The sequence below is a fragment of the Atractosteus spatula genome, chromosome 1 (genome assembly GCF_055471065.1).
Source record: "Atractosteus spatula isolate fAtrSpa1 chromosome 1, fAtrSpa1.hap1, whole genome shotgun sequence".
NCBI lineage: Eukaryota > Metazoa > Chordata > Actinopteri > Semionotiformes > Lepisosteidae > Atractosteus > Atractosteus spatula.
Window position 1 is genome coordinate 76,300,682 of NC_142706.1, and position 23,166 is coordinate 76,323,847.

At 47.8% G+C, this 23,166-nt stretch overlaps 1 protein-coding gene across 2 annotated transcripts; it reads right to left on the bottom strand.

Moving 5' to 3' along the window:
* Positions 1 to 845: 845 nt before the first annotated feature.
* paip2b (poly(A) binding protein interacting protein 2B) lies at positions 846 to 22,464 on the bottom strand. 2 transcript variants are annotated; one of them, XM_088921579.1, is made up of 4 exons: positions 22,254 to 22,464; positions 6,760 to 6,917; positions 2,233 to 2,409; positions 846 to 1,413 (listed from the first exon to the last, which is right to left on the bottom strand). In XM_088921579.1, exons 2-4 carry the CDS (start codon positions 6,904 to 6,906, stop codon positions 1,357 to 1,359), a joined length of 381 nt encoding a protein of 126 aa, XP_088777705.1. In that variant the 5' UTR covers positions 6,907 to 6,917; positions 22,254 to 22,464; the 3' UTR covers positions 846 to 1,356. The 2 variants fall into 2 exon arrangements, with proteins under 2 accessions (XP_088777705.1, XP_088777715.1); XM_088921589.1 differs by lacking the exon at positions 22,254 to 22,464 and adding an exon at positions 22,108 to 22,238.
* Between the last annotated feature and the right edge of the window lie 702 nt (positions 22,465 to 23,166).

The following is a 23,166-nucleotide window of genomic DNA, read 5'->3' on the forward strand; positions in this document are numbered from 1 at the left end:
AGACCCCTGTTCTCCAAACTACTGGCACGAGGACAGTCTTGCACACAGAGCTCAGAAGAGCCATGCACCAGACCTGGATTTCAACTGGAGAGGACGCGTGTCTGGCCAGACCCTACGACAGGGTGATCCAGAAGCAGAAATAGAGACGCACTTTCTGCCACACTGCAAGAAATACTCAGGGATTGGAGAAACACTCTTCCTTAAAACATCGTCAACCAGAATTCATATACCTGTCTATTTTAATCTTCTATTAGAGCCAGATTCTAATAAGGGTGTTGTAAATGCTCATGCCAATTGCTTTCACAACCCTGGAATTTATCAGTCATGCCAGTAAAGCTTTTTGAATTTGGAAGGCAACACCAGGCTGCTCCAACCACACACTGCACTGATTTTTTGCCATGCTGTAATTAAAAGAATAGTCTACCCCCTGTGACAGGTGCTTTATAGCTACTGGCATTGAATGAGAGGCTTATTTTTCTTTTAATGAGACTGGACATGGAAAACCCAAGCTGGCCTGATTAAAACCAGTCTGGTTCCTGGGCCAAACTTGCTCCTCGCTATGCAAGTTTAAGCTTCACTGGCTGCTCTTGGCTCCGGGGCCCCAGGGAACGGGCCCAGGACAGGGCAGCTCCGGATGGCACGCTGCTTGCTCTCGCATCAACAGCAAGATGACAGGAGACTCCTGAACCACAGCCGCGCTCTGCCTTCCCGGAAGGGCACAGGACTGACGGGAGAGGGAGCAGACTCCTGGGATACAGGGAGAGCAGGACTCCCTGTGGCACCCGGCACACACACGGCAGAGACAGAGAAAGAGAGAAAAACAGGGCACAGGAAGAGGTCGAAAATGAGGTACCTTTTACCTTTATTGGGTTTTTTTTTTGTTTTTGAACGGAATTTAGACTTAGATGGAAGAAGATTCTGTAAATCTCCGCACAAATCCTGTGTGTTTGCCCCCGTACACAGGCCAAGCACCTCCACTGCGCCAAGCAACACCCCTCTCCCCACCAGCCCCGCCCACGGAACAGATACAAACCCCAAAAACTCATCCAGGCCTGCGTCCAACTGCCACCCCTCTTCTCAACCAGACATCCCATCTGCGATCAGCCCGTTGACTTAAAAAAACGGTTTGTTCTACTGTTTACGTAACTCGTGTAACTACAGTATTTCTTTAATACTGATTCCCCCCCACCCCCACCCTTCCAAAAAGTACACATGGAAACAAATGGAAATAAAAAGCTTATAGAATTCTTTTTCCTCAATGTGTCAATTCCCAGTCCCGAGTTTGTGCAGCATGTGGCCGATGTCACACCGGACACCAGAGTCTTTTTAGAGGGGCCTCTCCGGGTCCCGGCTGTCCTAGTACTTCACTCCCGGCACAAACTCCTTCGCTTCAGGGTTCAAGCTGCTCTTGCGCTGCAGAACAGAAAACAGAGCGAGACTGATGGAGGGCGAGAGTGACGGAGGCAGAAGTGAAACTGTCAAACACTAACTGCCAAGAATAGTCTTCAGCTGTCCTCTGGCTTCCTCAGTCTTGTTGTAAAAAAAGGTACAATTGAGTTTCTGCATAGAATCAAGCACCGTCGGGTTTATTCTTAAAGCTTATAATTAAACGTTTTTTCCTTATGCAACAGCCTTTTACGTTTTTTTCCAAATGGCCCTAGAGCAGGCTGCACGGGCTGCCAGCCACTTGGACACAGGGAATGACGAGCTGGACTGAAGGGCTCACACACTGCAACACACAATTCATGCCGTCTTTATTTCAAATAGCGGAATCGATGTAATAAATCATCTCGCGCCCTGGTGCGGCAAAACATCTGAAAAACATGCATTTCGGCTCCGATTTTATTTTGGTTGAAATGCTGCCCAAGCCAAGCTCTGACTCCCATTCCGACAGCTACAGGACGCGGAGCGGGCGCAGGCCACTGTCCAGAGCAGTGAATGATCGCTGGCCGCTGTGGTCAGTGACCTGCAGCAGGAATGTGGACAAGGACGGAGTGAAAGACCTCCCCTCCCTAGATGGATCGATTTGACAAAGCATGGACAGAAATATCACTCGGGCAATACAGGGAAGAGCGAAAAGCTTTCAGTCCCCGCTGAAGACAACCTACACATGCTGTCTGCACAGGGTGAGAGCAGGCAGAGGAAGCATGCGAAGAGCCCAGTGCCGCGCAGGGCCCTGCGGCAGACAGAGCGAGTGAGGAGCGCCGCGCGGGCGGGTCCGAGGCCACTCACCACGATGTCCTCGGTTGTGCTGCCGTCGGCGACGGACAGGCCGTTGAGCTGCTGCTGGAGCTGCCCCACCCCCGAGGGGAGGTCCCGCGCTGGAATAAACCAATCCTGGTCCTCCTCGTCGAGCATCTCCTGGAAACAGCGCTCCAGGAACTCCTGCTCCAGGAGCTCCTCCTCCACCTGCGCGGGAAAGAGGCGGCGACATGGGGGCGTCAAGGCAAGCACCTCTCTCCTGCGCCCCGCTGCACAGGAGCGGAGGACCGCCCAGCCGCGAGACAGAGGCTCATGGGGAGAAAGAGCCACGAGTGCTCCTGCCCTCACCCGAGCCTGATGTGGTGTAATATGTGCTGAGCTGTGCCTGTACACACCGAGCTGCGTTACCTGAAGAAACTATTTAAAAACTCTGACAGCCCTCACCCCCCTAGGGAATGAGCTGGTGCGATGTCTCTGGGAAAACCGCTTGGCACCCCCTCACTCCTTTGTGCCCACTTACAGACCCCATCAGCGGGCCAGGTTTACATGAGCGTGCTGCGCAGGGATCAGGCTCCATCAGGCAGACTGACCACGACCAGCCGCTCTTTCAAATGAGCTACCTTCGGCTCTAGGGGACAAAAGCCTTACTTCCAAGCCAGGAAAAAGAAATGGATTTTGGAGATTTTTCCCAAGTTGGAAGTTCTTGTGGCAAGATGACAACAGCTTAAAGCACAGCATTGCGGCACTTTTTAAAGAAACATGCAGTAGAGTTACTTTCATAGAAAAATGGCCATAAGAAAACACAGAGCCTTGCAGAAGTGCTCGGAACCTTGCAGTTTCGCATCCTGTTGCTTTAAAGCTTCCCGTCACTTCAAACGTCATGATGACAGAAGTATTCAAACCCGTTGCTGTGGCAAATCTAAAGATCCAGAGGGGCAAAAATTACCTTGAGCCACACAGATGAGTGTCCTCTGTGTGCAATCACAGTGGGTCCCATGATTTTGAGAATAAAGCACGCCTGTCTGCATAACGTCCCTCAGTCAAGTAGCGATTTTTTAGTAAAGAATCAACAACGAAGACTAAGGAGATTTCAAAACAAATCAAAGTTGCATAATGGTACATATCAGGAGAAGGGAACAAAAATATTTCAAAGACATCTTATTTGCTCTTATAACATGGTGAAGATTATCACTCAGAAGTGGAATTCACCCAGACTGCCAGGACCAGGCTGTCCCTCCAAACCGAGCAGCCAGGTAAGGAGGAAACCTGTGAGAGGTGCTACTCTAAGGCCAGCTCTGAAAGAACTACAGACTTCACTGGCTGAGAGGGAGAGAAAATAGCCTTGTATCATCTATATTCCAGTCATTCCACAAAGGAGCTTGTACAGAACTAAAAAACACCTTTAAAAAGTTTGCAACAGAGCACCTAAGAGATACTGCAAACATGGCAAAAGGTTTTTAGTCAGACAAGACAAAACTGGAGCTTTTTGGACTAAATGATGTGCATTACATGAGATAAATCCAACACAGGGTGTCTGTCAACACCATCCCTACTGTCAACCATGGTGGAGCAGTTATAGTTCTGCACCTCATCAGCAGGGACTGGGGAGCCTGTCAGGACTGATGGGAACAGACGGAGCAAAGCACTGGCAAATCTTGCAGGACAAAGCTACACTGGAGTGGCTTAAATACAAGAAAGTGGACGTTCTTGAAGGGTCCAGACAAAGTTTAGACTTAAATTCCAACACAAATCTGTAAAAGACTTGAAAACTGTTGTCCATAATGTATATGGTTTCATAATTTCACAATCTGGGACTACATAAGGGTCTGAATACATTTGCAAGGCTCTGCTGATGCAAAGTTTTTGCACCTTTTATTTCTCATTCATATTTAAGTGAAACATGTCCCACATTGAAACTGGAACACTTAGACATGAGCTTTTAAGACTGGTTTTTAATGGGAATGGAATGTTTAAGCATCAATACTGGCCGTTAATTACTGTGTGTAGCAAATTTCACATTTCTCCCGATTCAACAACTGATATAATTGTTGCAGAATAAAGTAGAACAGCAATTACAAAATATCATGGCCCCTTTCTTACACAGAACAATACACAGTAGTGAATAATATATTCCTCCCTGATCTTTACAACCCCATCCTGTGTAAAGAGCCCCCTCTCGCCTGCGACACCACACTGGGCAGCGATAACTGTGTACGTACATAACAGCCTAAAAGCTCAATGGTGGTGTGCTGGTATTTCTGGCCTTTCGAAAAACTGCAAACCTATCAGTACCCAATCTGGTATACAGATGCAGATGGACAGAAGGAAGTTTACATAAAATGTTCCTGTTGGTTAAGTTCTTGGTATTTGGCAGCTGTGTGTATTGTACGTGTTATTTTGAAAGTTTTCAAGGTTAACCTAGCAGCATGTTATGGTACATACATTTTTTTGGAAAAAGCTCCACGTCAATGGTTCTACTTCTATTACTTTTCTGTCCGTCTGTTAAAAAAACCCATTTTGTTGTAACTTGGGAGCAATTTCTTATATTTCCAAGCCCACAATACTTTGGCACAACCCGCGCAGTATATCGAGTAGGGAGTTGGGTCAGCACGCATAGGCTGTAAAAGACAGGTAAAGGTTTAATCCAGCTGAAAGGAAACGGAAAACTGTTTAGACTGTGGAGCCTTCTCCAGGTGTGAGGGAGAGCGGGGGAAAAGCATTTCAGTCCATCCGTATTTTACATCCACACCTGGTCACTTCTTACGTACTTAATTTTTTTCAATAAAAGCGATTTAGCTACATAGGGCTGTAAACCACAAAAGCACCAAAAGTGAACCATCTTCACTTGGGAAGAGAGCAAAGGCTCTTTCACTGACAACGTGAAAGTTCCTTAAGCTCTTAGCTAGCATTGGCTTTTGTATTTCAAAGCTTCAATGTCCTCTATGTACCCAAGCAGTCGTCTCCCCCCCCGCTAAGGTGACAACAGCCTGGCTGGGCAGTGCAACCAATGTCGCACCGCACGAAATTCACGAGAGGTCCACGAGCGCAACACTGATCATCGCCCCCAAGCCCTTCTTTTTTTAAAACTTTTAACTGTGGGGGGGGGGAGGGCCTTTTCATAGCGTGCTTTATCACTGAAGTATTTGGAATTGGATGGAAAAAAAAAAGACCACTAAACAAGAGAAAATCACACAGAACACACTACCACGCTATAGGCAAGAAGGAAGAAATAAGCCGCAGGAAAGAGGATTCCTGTGGCTCTGTCAGCCGCCTGGACCGGCTGGCCTGTGAAAGCAGGCTGCAGGGCGAAGTTCCCCCGCTCAGCCCGGAGAACAGGGGCTGCAGTCTGCCCGCCAGGCGCTCTGGTACCGCCTGTGATGGGCCGATCCTCAGCACCACAGGGCAGGGGGTACAAGCTCAACTCTCCCCAATGATCCCACACAGGCCCAAGGCAGGTTCAGGCACGACTGACAGGCAGCTGCAGTGGGAGGAACCCGGGAGAAAGCGGGGGAAAAAATCCTGGCATTTTCCCACTGCTGCCAAGAAAAAGAAGAGGCGGCACAGAGCAGTCAACGAAAGGACAGATGAAAGAAACTTGGAGGGGATCCATGCCTCCCGTCTAACTCAGATAAGTCATATAATTTTGAAGTGACCTTTGAGTCTCCGTCTTTGGTGGCCAATTACCCTTAACAGCTGTGCGGAACAACTGGCAGGAAGCCCTGACCGCAATTAGCATGACGCGCAATGCAGTATCCAGGTACACATGTAAACGGCTTCTTTCTCCGTTTGCTCATCTAAGCTTTCTTTGTTTCCCCATTTCTGGGTAAAGGTCTTTAAGCAAGCTTTGAACCAGACACAAAGTATGCAGTGCCTGCAAAGGCAAAACTGTTTACTTAGAAGAAACCCAGACAAAGGTATTTCACGAAGAGCATAACAGTGTAGTGTCTAGGCACACACCAGATCGCTGCCGCCTGGACGTAACAATTAGCTGTGGAGAGATTTATTAGACCAGAACCGGTTAGGTCTGAAGCAGCGCAGAATCTGGGTTGACACCCAAGACTTGCTCGTTTGCCTTTATTAGTTTGCGCAACAAACCTGCAGCCTGGCAGATCAGTCACGCATGAAAGTGCGCCGCAACACAAACGAGAACTCTCAATCAACCGGCTTTCACACGTCCTCCTCTCCTCTGTCACCTCTCTGAGCTCAGCGCACATGGCCGTTTGGAAATTGTACGAGGCTTATATGGTTTTATGCACCTGTTGAAATAACGTACCACACGGCAGCATGAGTCGTTAGGCACCACAGGAGTTCTCCCAGCGCGCACAAGCATGTCAGGCTCCCTGTCCAAAATGACTTCCCATCAGGTTTCTGTCACCCGTGTGAAACCATCCCCCAGGGACAGGTCAGGATTCTGTACACCTGGATGAACCCTCTTCTCTTCCTCCTCTGCTCTAGACTGAAGAGATTAAGCGGCCTGTCTGTATGCGAGGCAGGATTCTCAGTGCTCTTCCTCGCCCTGCAATGGAGCACGTGGCACAGAGATTGGGGTACACTCACCTGCCGGTTGTACTCCTCCTCGTTCTCCATCCACATGTACTCCGCGAAGGGGTTGGGCTCGCTCTCCCTGTGCCCGTTGGTCACCGGCTCCTCCTTCCCTGGCGCGCTGCCACCCCCCGGCGTCTTGGCGACCTCAGGCCCGTTCATCTCTGCCGGCTCTGTGGGAACCGGGGACAAGGAACGTCACGGTCACAACTGTCCCTGGGGGGAAAGGGCCTCTTCGGGGAGCCAGAATGATCGAGCAGGACACAATCACTGCAGCACGGCACGACATGGACACCTGGCTTTTTATGAATGATGGAAACTTAAACGGCAAACAGCATGTCTCAAGAACCTCTAAATTCTAGCATTTTCCTTCCCTAAGGAAGCAGACAGTTCTGCCAGCTGGCCAAAGAAATGCCGAACTCAACCCACTGAAGTCCCAGAAGCCCCATGGCCTCATCGCCGGCAGCACTGCAGGGACTGTGGCAGAGCGCAGGTGAAAACCAGCACATGGGAGAGGCTGCGAGTCAGGTCACACACAGTCCTCCGAGATCTTTCAGACCCTGCACAGGCCTTGCCCAGAGTCTACCCGCGCTATACGAGCAGCAGCTACAGAGAAATGACAGAAACAGGCAAGAGCACAGCCGCCCTTGAGAAACGACTCATGCGGCAGCCCCCCCCTCTGTCGAGAGCTGGGATAATGAAGATAATCAACCCTTTTATCATTCATGCCACCTCATGTTCTTTAACACAATAAAGGGCCAAACCTTCTGTTCCTGCACACTAGAGACAGTCCTTTCCACTGCTAAAATGTGAAAACCTGTTCTGATTTTATTTAACCTGTTGTCGATGCATGATGAAGTGGAGGTTTTTCTATTCAGGATTTCCCGTTGTGCAATATGCTTTTTAAGTTCACCCACTGACAGACAACCATTAATGGGTTTTACAGAGGGACCTTAGTCCAAATTTCTCTGGAACTAAGGTAATACAGTATTTCACAAACTCTAAATTAAGCACATAATCGTAAACTTTGTGAAAGTATTGTAAGTCACCATGTTGTTGCGAACCCCTGGTCTCGCCACGGGTGAGAGTTCTCACGAATCGTGACGTGATGCAGCCCTTCCTGCTCACTAGTCACCATAATGACTAATGTAATGTGACGTACGAGTGAATAAGTACAGACTGCGCAGCAGACATTTCACCTCAGAAATGTTTCGGCGTGATCTGCATGCAGAGGTGTCGGCAAAACGGTCTTGAAGTCAAGAGCGATACGTCTATTGGATTAAAAGGGATGTATCCACAAGCCTGCGTGTTAACAACATAAGACTATAACACACCACCAGACGTTTTGTAGCCTCGTTCTGAATCGCAGAACATAGCGCTGTGCAGACCTGGACATTAGGTCTATTTTGTAATGTAAATTTGAGGTTTTACAAGTTACTGTGTATATTTCACTTTTATTTTGGTTTGAAATGCTCTTGTCAATGCTGATTCTCTCTAACCTCAAAATATAAAAATAGCGTTTCAGTTCCCCTTTAACAGTAATAATGTTACACAACTCGCATACGTGCAGTCGCTCGTCACACATACATGAGTGTACAGTGACCCCACAACTGAGAAACCAAATTCGCTAGTTTTGCCTCATATTAACCCTTTGATCTGAAATACAAATTTCAGTTCCCTGTCCCAACATGTGCAATTTTCTCTGATAATGTTCTGCAGGTTCTGACAGCCCGTGACATCAGAGCCTGGAACCTGGACCCAAGACGGGAGAGCCAGGAAACCTCAGCTACCTGACACAGACAACCCTGACGACAGGACAGCAGCCCCGGTCTTTGCAGAAACTGCTCATGATCCAATGTTAACAAACGAACCATGAACCAATGTATCACATACACATTTACGTCATCCTCTCATCCACAGCCAATGGTCAGCTGCTATTATATTGTTTACTGCTGTAGAAATGAAGAGTGAAGAGAAATGTAATAATTTTAATTCACGTGTCCATATGGAGGCACAGCATAAAAAGGGAATGGAGAGGAGTCAGGGACATGAGACCAAGAGAGAAAAAAATAATGAGATACAATGAAACATTAAGAGTTATAAGGTGAAATTCACTTTTGTCCCATTTACTGAGCAGCAAAGACTGAAGCCATAACATAACAGCTTCATGGAAACATGACATTTTACCATTTCAGCCCAAAAGTGCTCGGATAGTGCTTATATTTCCATCAGCATTCAGACTTAAAACCATGTACACGCTGAGCTTCTTGGGACATATACTACTTAAAAAAAAAAAGCAGTGCTGTTTACTGTAAAACAGTGTTTAACTGTACAGTATAGAAAATTTAATAAAATAATTCTGGATCGTGTCTATGTAAAAGCATAATGTATATCTTTACATAAACCATGAACTTGCGCTGCAGTACGTAGATGGCAATTGAGAATGTGTTACTGGGGAAGCGATTTTATGGAAGGCATCCTTTTTATCTTTGTAACCACTCTTCTGTTTAGGAAATGTAGCGCTGAAGAAGAGATACTGCCCTGATGAGTTACACTTGTCCTCATGAATAAATGCCAACATGGAGAGGGATCAGAGAGAGAGAGAGAGACCAGGAACTAACAGAAGGAAGAAGCCACACCAATGGACCTTGTTCTGCTTTTGGTTCTTAAGAACGACTGAAGTTTATGAAAATAAACTTAGTTTTCCAAACATTTTTCTAGCTCTGCACATTCTTTTAACTTCTAGCCAGTTTCTGCAGCTAGTTGGTTGTGGCGCCTCAAAGCTACAACCGACAGGTGTGTGTTCTACCTGTTGGACTTGCCCCAATATCAATCAAGCAGGACATAGCTGGAAAACGGGCTACAAAAACAGGTGATGGATTCTGCAAAACACAAGGCAAGAAAAATCAAGTTTCAAGAGCACCGAGTGTTTGTTTATTTTGCAAATACAGGTTAAAGTTCATAGAAGAGTTTTCTTATTTTGTTCTGAATTTAGCATTTTGTGGCAGTACATTCAATTAGATTGCTTTTCTCTGAATTATTAAATAGAATAACAGATCAATTATAAGACTACTTGAATCAAAATCAATAACCTTTTTCCTCAATCTGCTCAGCACCTTTAACCTAGTACGTGCACACAGAACAAGCTAGCACACACGTGAAAACACACAGTGAGTCATCAAGCTGTGCCGAAAACAGCTCTACTCAGAACTGAAATGACATCACTTCCTGTGTTCTCCTGCCAGGGTGCAAGCAGACCGTGAGCTGGGCCTCAGCATATCTCGGTTTGTTTTTACAGAGAGCAATGCATGCAGGAGAAACACTCCGGAGCCCGTGCCTGTGTGAAGATTAAAAACAGCCCCATCAGCAGCGCAGACTGGCCTCAGAGGGGACTCTGGTAAAAGGGGCCACAGTGGAGTGGACAAACAAAGCAGCTGCTGACAGGACACACCACCTCAGCAACATCTCTCGCCCACCGCTGTCACGGGAAGCGCCAGAGCCGTGCAAAAGGGCTGCTCATTATTACAGCTCCCTCTCTACTTAACCCTCACCATCTCCTCATCCACTAAAACACTGCGGAGACGAGCAATCCTGCAAGGGGAAGAAGAGGTGTGCAGGCACCCTGGTCTGCTTACGAGACACTGCAGGTCTGAAAACTCGCCCAGCTTCCTCGAGATACACACATGCCCCTTGCTGTCCACAAACAACTGCCCTCAACACACAAAGCAAGGAGATGGGAGACACTCAGTATTTTAAGACAAAAGCACCTACATGCACACAACACTTAAATCTGTTGTCACTCCTCAGACAAGGTTGTTGAACTGAAAGGCAGCAAGCAATCTTCATGCAGAACAAAACAGTACAGAACACAAACCACTATTAAACCTCTATTTAACTTTATGGCACAGACGGTACCTTTGCAGTCAACCCAATATAATCCAGATAAAAGGATGTTCTGAACATGCAGACAAATAAAACAGCGTAACTACGCCTACATTCTCTTTTTCCTTTTAAGTTCTATTACAATTGAAAATTCTGTTTTAAACCACCTAAAACATACAGGACAGGTAGCAATGGGTTATCACAGACCACAGCAGCACTGACAAACCCATCAAGTCACTCGTGTTTATTTCTCTGGTCAACAGGGCTGCAAAGTGACTGACCACTGATCCACACGGCTGCTTGTACAGTAAAGGTAACCTGTAAAATGACAAAGGCTTAACTTACAGTTCGTATCTCAGCAACATCACTAAAACAGAGGTAAGGAAACCTGTGTTTTAGAAAAATACATTTACATTAGTCCCATAGGTGGGGCTGACATGTCCCCTTGCTTCTTTTCACCCACGTAACGGCACAACTTCCAGCTTTTCTTTGCCTTAATATTGTTTTACTACTTCTTGAGAGGCCCCTATACGAGTTGTGGTGAGACAGGTGGCCCTGCCTGACTATACAGCAGTGGAACAGCTTTAAGTCTGTTACATGATTAAAGCATTTTTGTAAACCTTAAGCAGTGCTTGCATGCCCACTGGCACAAACTTTATTTTGAAGAACTTGGGAAGCTTCCTACTCTCTACAGAGAAGACGAGGTTTTCCCAACCCCAGACTGGGGACATCTGTCTCACTTCTCCTGCGCCCCATGCTACACCAGCAACAGAGTGTGTATTAAACTTTGCTATAACCTGTGCAGTTTGATACTTCAATAGCACTTCCTGTCCTTTGTTGTTGTTGCTGCACTGTGGCCAAAGGTCAAGCGTTCAAGATGAACACTGCATTGTTCAGAAACTCATCTGCTGAAGAAGCTGCACTGGTCACACGCAGCCCCTACCGGCACTGGAACGCCACTGCAGGCACAACGCAGATGCCACAGAAAGAACGTCGCCCGCTCGGATATACACCACATGCACACGTACAAGCATGTGATGCAGATAACCGCTTCAGCACATTTCAGTACAAGGGAAAACAAGGGGTGACACTGACAAAACCAGCACTAAACCCCACAGCGCACAGAGCACCAAAGCCGTGAAGCAGCTTGCTTGGGGGAGTACAGAGCAGATGAACAGGAAACTCTCTGTGCTCACACAGGCAGGTAAATGGAGGATGTTTCCAGCAAGACAGGAAACGAAGCCTCCATCTCCCCACAAGTCAGTCATGCAACCCCTCTGGTGAGCAGACAGAGAGACCCCCCCCAGCTCTTCCCACGCTCCACTTGCTTGGGCAGGAGACTGCAGCTGTACGAAGCTCACGTCTCCACTAGGTACTCACAGTCCTGTCAGGGATGACGCAAACCAGAAGTCAGGCTTCCAATTAATAAAAGGCATTCAGTGCACCTGTGAGAGAAAATTCTAACTGTGTCCGTGCATACCAAGCCCTGATCATGAGCAGATTTGTACCCAGGTAGTCTACTCTGAAGAGAGTTCCTCAAACCCCATCTGCTGGTTTAATTCCAACTGAGCTAAGGACTTGAGTCCACAGGTACCTGTAGAGCAAGTTTTATTCTGTTCTAAAGCTGTAGGTTTTGGCACTTCGTCCAAAGAGCGATTGTTTTCAGCTACTAAACATGTCAAAATCTGCCTTTTAACTGTCAAGGGCTCAGCAGGAAGCCTCCAGGATCAGGGCTGAAAGCTGTGGTTCTGTATTTTAATTTTAGTGCAGATTTAATACTGCTATAATCGCACCACAGTAAGTGCTGCAGGTTCAAACCCAGGCCAGACGCTGCTGTTGTGCTCCCGAGAACAGTTCTCCACGCAGGCTGCACAGGGGCGCATTCTACTTTACAAATCGGTCTCTGGGTCATTGCTGTAAATGCGAATTGGTTCTCAACCAACCTACCAGCTAAAATAAAGGAACAAACCCGTAAAGGCTGATAGTCTCCAACATGGTTCAAGGGGGAGAACATTAAGAAACCTCTTCGGAGTGCTGGAAACTACAGTGCCTGACCTGCCACTAACCTGGATCCAGTGCAGGTACGTGAATACCAGTCAGGCGGCACTGTAGCGCAGTGGCCCCGGGTTCAGCTCCTGGGGTGATATCTGTGTGGAGTCTGTATGTTCTCCCCCCCATGGTTGTGCAGGTTTCCTCCCACAGTCCAAACCCATACTGGAAGTTTAACTGGCTTCTGGGAAAATCGGTCCAGGCGTTCCATGAGTGCCCTCTCTTCCAGCGAGATATTTTGCAAACCAGTATTTAGTAATTCTACTTTAAAAGTTGTGCTTATCTAATATCATGAAATCTTTCTTCTAGGGGGTTTACTACTGATGAATTGTGTAATATTCCAAACAACCTCAAAGCTGCTTAGTTCTGGAAGTAATTCTTGCTACAAATGAAAACAACCCCAGTAAAAAAAAAAAGATCTTATGAGCAAGTTAGCTGGAATTCACATTTAGACTCTTAGCAAAGCAACAGGACCCAACACTGCGCAGTAACTAAAACTAGTAACTAAAAGTAGTACGGTCAGGAAAAACAGGTCAGCATCTTTACTTTTTCAGCATACAATATAAAGCACACGAGCTGAGCTTAAAAACCCTTTTCTTTAGCTCGGAGGTTCAGAACTTGCCAAAAAACCACCATGGCCCTCTTCAGGAGGTGTTTCAGCACGCAGATCAAACAAGCTGGCCACGGGCTTTCCACTGGGCAGACGAGCCCGAGTCAGGAAGCTCCACACAAGCCTCTAGCGGAGCGGTGGCTCTGTGGCTCAGGATCTGCGCCCGTGGCTGGAAGGTTGCTGGTTCGTATCCTGCGGCCGGCAGAGGAATCCTACTCCGTTGGGCCCTTGAGCAAGGCCCTTCACCCAAACTGCTCCAGGGGCGCCGTATAAATGGCTGACCCTGCGCTCTGACCCCAGGCTTCTCTCCCCGTCTGTGTGTCTCATGGAGAGCAAGCTGGGGTCTGTGAAAATACACATTCCTAATACAAGAAATTGTATAGGGCCAATAAAGTGATCTCAACTCCAGACGCCACCGGCTGCTCAGCCACGTTTTCATTGAGCTGATTCATTAAAAAGCCCAGCTGCTGGCCTACCCACCAGAGGGAGCTGTGTGTCAACGAAACGAAGCGAATTTCCTTCTCGTTCCTGGCTGTGCCCCCACGTCCTTGTTTCGCTGTGGTATTGCGGGAACCAGGGGTGCTTGCATTCCCTCACTGATTTTTTTCTACTGTGAGGGGGTACCCCATGTATGAGGGTCGCCAACGTCTGGCCACTCCATTTTCCAAACCTACCTAGGCATCACCTCGACTTCCATATCGGCTTTAGATTTATCAGCCATAGAAAACAAAAGTGAGAAACAATTACGACGCATCTAAAACTGTTGAGGAGTGCACACGAGGCCCGTATTACACACGATCGACGTCAGCAAGCACGCGGCAGATCGTTGAAAACTGTTCCCTTGCAGCTCAGTGACAGATGCCAGAGATGTGGGCCCAGGGACATGGCGGCATCGCAGCTCAGTGAGGCTCTCAAACACAACCAAGTACAGTGAAAAATAATGGGGTTGGGGCATCTTTCCTGGCACTGCATGCCAGAGGTGCGTCGGCTGTGAGTACCAGCACTACTCAAATCCACCCCCCGGCCCCATGCGCCTCACGTAAAACAGGGGTCACCAGTACGACTGGTGCACAGAAGTATAGCAGGAAACCTTTTCATAGTATCTCCTGTTTTAGAAGGCAATTAATATTTAAAAATGCCACCCCAAGCGTAAAACCCTGGCTATGCCACTGGTACTCACATGCCTGTTTTAAGGGAAAAAGGACTATTAGCGAGCAACAGGCAGCAACCCTTAAAACCAGTGGCCAAACAGCTGCTGCCCATGTGACCTGCACTGTGGAGGCCTGGGCCCCCCGATGCAGATCCAGACCACCCAGGGTCACTCATGTCCAACCCGTTCACACCGAGTCCCAGAGAACCTGCACACGCGTCCCTCGCGCTTCACAGGCCCTGGGAGCAAAGCATGGATAGCGACCTACACGGGATCATCAGGACTGCAAACGGGAGGAGGCCACTTGGGATTTAAGAGCCAAGCTATCCAAGGATCTCATCCAACGGTTTCTTGAAGGAAGCCAGGGCACTGCAGCTGTTCGGCCTCTTTCAGGTTTTACAAGTGGCATATTATGAACAAAAGAAACTCAATTTACCTTTGATCTCAGCCTCACATGTGTCTGCTCCAGCCCCGCCACTGCCTCTCTACTGCTCTGACCAATTTAAAACCTTTGTTTTCACCTCCCAGTGCTTAATGAGGCCGACGCTTTGGACCCGACTTACACAGCTGGGTATGAATCTCCTGGAGCTTGCAACCACGATCCAGTGAAGCAAGAACACAATAGCAGATCCCTGGGTGCGAAATGAACCCACAACGGCAAGGCCAGAGCCCCTCATCACTCCTCCACATCGCTGCCTTCAGCTCCCAACTCCTTCCCGTTCCTCAACTCTTCTCTTCGTTGTGCACATCAGATACTCACATTCTTAATTCTCAAGCGGGTAATACAGTTTGCTAATTGCATTTACACCATAGCCTTGCCAAACTCCCAACAAGGTGTCTATATTATTGCTGAATTCTCATTATCGGTATGTGCTTGGTATCATTTTATTACTCATTTATTTTTAAGGCACAGAAACTTAGAACTGCTGCATCCCGTGATGTAGTTTGCATGTTTTCCCCATGCATGTATTCTCTTTGAGGAGTTGATTACAGTGGTGCTAGAAAATTTGTGACCCCTTTAGAATTTTTTTGAATTTCTGGATAAATCTGACCTAAAATGTGATCAAATCTTCATCTAAGTCACAAAGATAGAGAACCCAATAAAACAAATAGCACACAATCCTATACTTTTTCATTTATTATTCAAAATGATCCAACATTAAATATCTTTGTTGGAAAAATCATAGGTTCACATACTTTCAGTAACTGGTATGACCCCCTTGAGCAGCAATGACTTCAACCAAACTTTCACAGCAACTGTTGATCAGTCCTGTACACCTGTTTGGAAAATTTTGCCCGTTCCTCCTTACAGAACTGCTTCACCTCAGTGATGTTGGGGGGCTTTCTAGCATGAACTCCTCCCTTCAGGTCCTGCCACAACATTTCTGTTGGATTAAGGTCTGGACTTTGACTCGGCCTTTTAAAACGCAAAATTTCTTCTGCTCAACCATTCTTTGGTAGACTGACTTGTGTGTTTAGGGTCGTTGTCTTACTGCAAGACCCACCTTCAGTTGAGCTTCAGTTCACGGACGGATACCCTGACATTCTCCTGTAGAATGTGCTGGTACAATCCAGAATTCATAGCTCCATCAGTGATGGCAAGCCGTCCTGGTCCTCTGGCAGCAAAACAGCCCCACACCATGATCCTGCCCCCACTGTGTTTCACGGCTGGGATGAGCTTCTTATGTTGAAATGCAGTGTTTGGTTTTCGCCAAACATAACATTTCTAATTTAAGCCAAAAAGGTCTATTTTTGATTTACCTATTCACAGAAAATTCTTCCAGTAGTCTTCTGGCTCATCCAGGTGGCCTTTAGCAAACTTTAAATGGGCAGCCACGTTTTCTTTGAGAGCAGTGGTTTCCTCTAGCTATCCTCCCACGCACACTCTTCTTGTTCAATGTGTGCCTGATGGTGGACTCATGAACACCGACATTAACCAGTGCGAGAGAGGCCTGCAGATCCTTAGAAGTTACCTGGGGTTCTTTGTGATCTCCCGGAATATTATACGCCTTGCTCTTGGAGTGATTTCTGTTGGACGGCCACTCCTGGGGAGAGCAACAATGGTGTTGAATTTTCTCCATTTGTACACTATCTGCTTGACAGTGGATTGGTGAAGCCTAAAGTTTTCAGAAATCGTTTCGTAACCTTTTCCAGCCTGATGAGAATCAACAACTTTTTCTGAGGTCCTCAGAAATCTCCTTTGATCAAGGGCATGCCATACATTTACAAACCTGTGTGGTGAAGACCAGGTTTTGGTAGTGAAGACTCAGGTTTATGTTTTTTAAATAGGGCAGGGCCACCCAAACGCACACCTGATTGTCATCCCATTGATTGACACTCCTGACTTATTATCCCCTTAACTGAACTGATAATCCTAGAGGTGCACATACTTTTTCCGACAAAGACATTAAATGATGGATCATTTTGATCAATAAATGAATGAAAAAGTATATTTTTTTGTGTTATGTGTTTTATTGGGTTCGCTTTATTTTTATGACTTAGATGAAGATCTGATCACATTTTAGGTCAAATCTACGCAGAAAATCAGAAAACTCTAAAGGGTTCACAAACTTTCTAGCACCACTGTACCTTCCTCCTTTTAAAGTCATGCACCAAGATACTTACAATCTCTAACTGCTCCATGTACATGTGTTTGCGCCCCGTTATGGGCTGAGGTCTCAGAGCCTCACACTTTTAAAGGCTCTGAGACGCTGTGACCATTACCAGGAAGGAGCAGCTTTCTTACAACGGCTGGATGGATATCTGGTACCTAGTATACATGATATATACATTGCATGTTGCCCTGAATAATAGCATGTGCTCAGCAAATGATATTGCTCGTCAACATCCAGGAAAAACACAGAAAAGTCACATCTTTGTCAGGACTTCCATACAATAAGTTTTCTTTTCATCTCTGTATACCACAGATCCGCCCCGGTTACAATTTAACAATGCTTTACACACGTCTGCCAAGGACTTGACCGCTGTGCACTGTTCTCACCACGCAGTGTGCCACACACGCGGAAAACCAGGACTAATTACCCCCGCGCTCCATAACGAGCACCGGGTTGCGCCACCGAGTTACTCAGCTCCCACAGGTTTACAACCCGGCGCGGGCTGGAACTGGAACACGCCATGTGGACCGGGCCTGCGGGCGCAGCACGTCACACTCACAACGAGCCTGCCAAGAGCGCCACGGGGCTCCCGCTCTCCGCTCTGCGCCCATCGGATCCCGGCGGCGTGAAGGGCCGGAGAGTGCACTTTGCAGTCCGGACAAGCCACGGCGCGGGGGCGACCCTCGACTGCGGGGACGGGCACAGAGCAGGAACTGGCACACAGGATGGGAAAGGGCCTGGGCGAAAACAGCAAGCGGCTTCTTTCGTCTCTGGGTGAAAATAAACGTGCACCTGTCTATCTGGCAAGAAAACCGAAAGAGGACTTAATGCAGCACTTTTCAAACGCCAAGTTTTCACGCACACTGACGACGGGGAGTTCAGTGACTCACAGCTTCCTCCTACATTCACAAGTGAATTCCTCAATGGCAAATAAACGAACTCCCAGTCGACAGTAACAGGAATGCAATATGCAGTACATTGCCTATATTATTCTGGCAGAAAACCAGTTATCTAGCAAGAGAGCAAAGCTCAAGTGACTGCATTCTGAGCCTCTGGGCTCTGTGCACTGCAAGATTTTACACTTTCTTCTGAAACGTCCTACTTCACTTCATTTTCAGCCAGGTAACTCTTTACCTGGCACCCGGTCCAAAGGAAAAGAGTAAAGGGGTAAAAGAAGACCTGATCAGTCAACTGTAATTGCAAAAACAAGCTGCTCTCCTTCGCACTGTTCACTGCTGAACTCGTCAAGTGCCTCGACAGCAGACTCGTCTCCTGACACACCGAGAGTGAGAGTGAGAGAGAGAGAACAGGCTTGGCTTGAGAGTTGCAGATGGTCCTGTCCTGTCTTGTCTTGAGAAGATCAAGGCACTCGCTACCCCACCTTGACATCCTGAATCAAGAGACCGAGTCAATTCCGATCAGAGAAAAGTAGTGACAAGTCTACAGAGTGGGTCAGTTCAGCTTGATTTTTACAGTCTCATGGATAAAGGAGAGACGTTTGACACCATGACAACCCAAGATGCCCAAAAGGAGACAATGGTAAGAATCACACTCATCCAACACCAGGCAGTTTTGAAAATTATTACAGCTCTGGAAAACCTGTAAAAACAAAAGGCCTTCATCCCAACTCTAAACTCTAATCCAATGACAGGATTCCAATCTCCAGGCCACATAGCTACAAGTAGTAACTACACAAGACAAACTGCACAACCACTTAAAAAGCACAGAGAATTGTTGCTTCATCTGGAACAACCATCTTCGACAACTTTCACTGCTGCAACACTGTTTCCAGGTTGCAAATGCCAATTTCTAGATACAGCTGTTGTGAATTACTGCATTTCTAACTCGCTATGTAATTTACTATTCTGTTGTGAGCTCCAGTCCTTCTTGTTTAGAGAAAGACTTAAGTATCCAAAATTGTAAATGTTTTAAAAACACATCTGATAAAGGCTTATGCTTTATTATCAATATCAGATGGATAAAAAGCAATGCTCAAGTTGAATAGGATTGACCAAATATTTTAGATAAACGAGGATAAGGATCAAATAATAATCTAATTCTCCATATGGAATGTGACTGTCAAAATGAAAACATTGCAGTCAGGACACGACCTTCCTAAGCATTAACACAATGAATGCATGATCACGGAGAAATAAGGCTGAATCCAATCTGGCGTTTCTTTATAGGAGATTCCTCCTCACATCTCAGTTCCACCACTCTGCCACGTGTGGTTGGCTTGGGCAACGCCAGCAGTCTGTACTGCATCGCGTGTGTGGGATCGTCACACAGACAAGTCTGTTCGGGGCAGAACAGCCTCACTGGCGGACAGGACACCCCGCCACACTCTCTTCCGCCACCTCAGATGCTGGCCCACAGAAGGTGTTGACACCGGAGAGCAATTCTCCATTTTACCTCTGTGCAGCTCTGTCCAGACAAGCAGATAGATGATATGCAGGTGACCAGCTCCAGTCATGCTGCTGACTCAGGTTATTTCTCCCTGGAATTTCCCACACTGTCATCACCACAGTCTGGCAGAGATTGTACTGCTTGACTACGAGGGTCTTGGGCCTGGTCTGGTGCAGGAATCCTCTGCCTTCAGTTTAATCACACAGCAAAACTTTCTCTAGGCCAGTCGGCAGTTTATTGAAACAGACCAACTCGCTCTCTAGGTGCTGTCTGTCCCAGACAGGACACATGCAATGAAGCCAGATTCAACCAGGCTACATAAATTACTCCAGGAGTAATTTATGAACACATTCTCTGTTCTTAGGTTAATTAAAATGATATTGTTTTGCATGGCTAGCTATACAGATTATTCATTAACTCATTAGGCAATTTTAATTCTCAAGCACCCAACACTGAACTAAAGCTGAGCTGAGCTTGATCCCAGAGACAAATATAACAAACTACATGCTCACAACTTAATGTGTCCAGTAAGACATTGATGTAAGACAGTACTATAGCTGACAAACGTGTACCAGCAGATGTACAACTAAAAGTAAATAGCATTTTAACTGCATAATTAGTTAATTATTTAAAATGTAATAAAATTCAAAAGCATGAATTGCAGCACTATCACCTCGCAGCGTGATGCCGCCGGCTCTAACAGGCCAGGGTCCAGCCAGGTCAGCACTGGGACAGGGGTCAGCCTGCTGCAACATGTGGCTCTGACAGACCTGCAGGTGGCGCTCTTTCCTATAGGCCTGAATGTCCACACCAGTGCCAGACCAGGGACAACCGCAATAGGAGGTACCATTCTTCAGGTGAGATGTTAAACTGTGGATCCCAGTGGGCTGTCTGTAAGGGTTGGGGCATTAACCTCAGTGTCAGGTCTAAATTCCACTATGGACCAAACTGGCCTTACTAAAGATCTCCATTAATTTTACACTCCTGGTCTGCTGTGCAGAACGGCTGCTGTGTGTTGCCCAGGTGGGGCTGCTGGTGCAGAATGGCTGTTGTGTGTCGCCCAGGTGGCGGGTTCACTTCATCCACTACTAAAAGGTCAAAGATCCTTGTGGTTGTGTAGTGGTTACAATTACAACAGCTCCAGTGCAGTTAATCTGGGTCTGTTCCATGCCTTCCCCTATTTTATTAAACCCAGCAGATGAATCCCAAAGAAATCACTAATGCATGTTCTCATTAATTCCACTGGGGACAAACGTTTGGAATCTCACCCCCCACAGAAAGTGCAGTAACCTCTTGAACCAGACAGAGGAGTGAGCCTCAAGGCTTCATCCCGCTAAACTCCAGACCCGCAGGCATGCACACAACCCACATCAACCCTGTAAACCACGACCCCTTTCTTAAACTTTCCATGACCATAAGGGAAAAAAAATAACACTTGTAGTTTCCGGACACTGAAGTAAAATGCAACCCCCCCCCCCCAATACACAAGGTTTGTAGCACGTGCGCACACCCCCCACGGGTGAAGGGGAAATCCCACGGCCTCTCGCCCCACGTGGGCCGGATGCGAGGCAAACTGCAATGCCCGCAGTTCAGAGCAAACTGGGATGCGTGGAGCAAAAACCGCACAAAGATAATAACCGTTTCCGACAGCGGCAGGTAGGCCCGGTGCTCGACGCTGCTGTTAACCTAAAACGAGTTTAAAAAAGAAAAACAATTCCTCGGCTGGTCGTTTTTAAAAGTATCCCGAAAACACAGCTGGGAAGGGGGGTTCGGGGTTGAGCTAGAGTTTGGGCTGGAGACCCGCCGGAGATGGCCAGCAGTCCGCGCTCACAGGGCCGACACGCCAGCACTTGGACCCCAGCATTCAGCTCCTTACTCGCACACACACGCACACGGCCGGTTTTTTATCCCATCTTTCAAAACACCAGAAAGCCCCGCTCGCACTCGCATCGCCGCGCAGGCCTGGCGAAAGACACCGAGCCTCCCGGCTGAGAGACACGGCCGGCGCCGCGGACGGGCCCGGGGGAGGTCCCATCCCCGCTACCCGCTGAGGAAACAACTCATCCTGCGGAGGAGGGGAGGGCATTCAACTCTAACCAGCGCTCAATGCCTCGGCTCTTAACCATCTCTCCAAAAACAAAAGGGCAGTTAAGGGTTAACAGACGAAGGACGTGTCTGCCGAGACGCCGCTGCCCCCCCCCTCACCCCAAAAAACGGGCCGCGGTATTACAGACAATACGGTAACTCGGGCCGTATTTACTGAACCAGGCACTCAACCCTTTTGACATTGTGCACATGGTGCTGCGTGGTTCGCCTCACTGACGACCGTCCACCCAGGGAATACAAATAAAACGACGGCTAGCAGTAGCCGTGTGGCGGGGGGTGTCGTGTTTAGAGCATTTCTACCCAGCGGTGTGGCCTCCTCTCTCACACAAACAGCCCCTCGTATCACCCACACATGCGTGGCTCCCGAGCTTAGCGGAGTCCCGATAACCCTTTGCAATTAGAAGAAGAACAAGGATTAAACTGCTCAGAAGGACGACGTCCGCTTCCCCAAATCAAAAAAACCGCAGTTAACAAGTTCATTCGGACGCACGTCCGTCGTGTCGACTCACTTTCGCCGCCCTCACTCCGCGCAATGCTCAGTTTACCTCGGTGCGGGCTGGCAGGTACGCCTCGGTCCTTTCGCCTCAACGTGTGTAACAAAAATGCCTCCGTGCTCGTATTATCCTCCTCACCACCCCCATCCACCGTGCATAATCCAGCCACCCTTCTCCCGACAGCAACACGTACTCACCCAGCGCAACTTAAAAAAAAACAGGATTCCAACCCCACCAAAAAAATAAAAAAAAACGAATCCGTTGTGTAAACAGCTGCAGCTGCTACCACTGCCAGCCAGCCAGCTCCTCCTCGGCCGCAAAGCACAAAAAAAAATTAATAATAAACGTAGCCCCGCCGCCGCAACAGCTCAGCTAAACCCGTCCTTCCCCCCCCCCCGGCTCGTACCCGCCTCTTCCGAGTTTTTCCCTGTCATTGGTCGGAACGCCTGTCCATCAAGAAGATTGCCACAATCGGCGCTGAGATCATAGGCAGCGGTCACCGCCCCCACAAAAGCGCTCGGATGCCATTGGCGAGCCCATATGTCGGTCACGGCGTGACGTCATCGGTTTACCCTCGGTTCTCTGATGCGACGTTTGCGCTCCCCTCACCCACCGCGCGGCGCCTGCTGCTCGTCAGCGGCGGTGTCGCCGTGTATCGTCGTCCTCATTCAGCGCCTCCTGCTCGCCTTCGTGAAATAATTTCCAGAGTACTCACAGATGTACTCGCTTTGGGGCCGGCAAACCCCCTTCGTTTTGAAAGGGACATTAGAAAAAAAAAGTTTACCGACGACCCGAGTGCCCCGTGGGGATGTGCGTTCACCCGCATGTCTAGAGCGAGCCTTCTGAGGGTTTCCCAGAAAATTCACTTTTTCGTGAAATTTCTGGGGTTTAGTTTGATACCAGTCGACAACGGCACTCAGGACAGCTGGCCCGAGGTCTAGCAACCGAGCAGATCAAAATTCAATATAAACACACAATTCCCGCACAGGGCTCCAGCTGCCCCCCAGACACCATGCCAGAGGATAGCTCCACGTCTGACCCACAGGAGTATAACATAACATCACTTTATTAACCCTTTACAATTTCTTGCATTAGGAATTATCTTTTCGC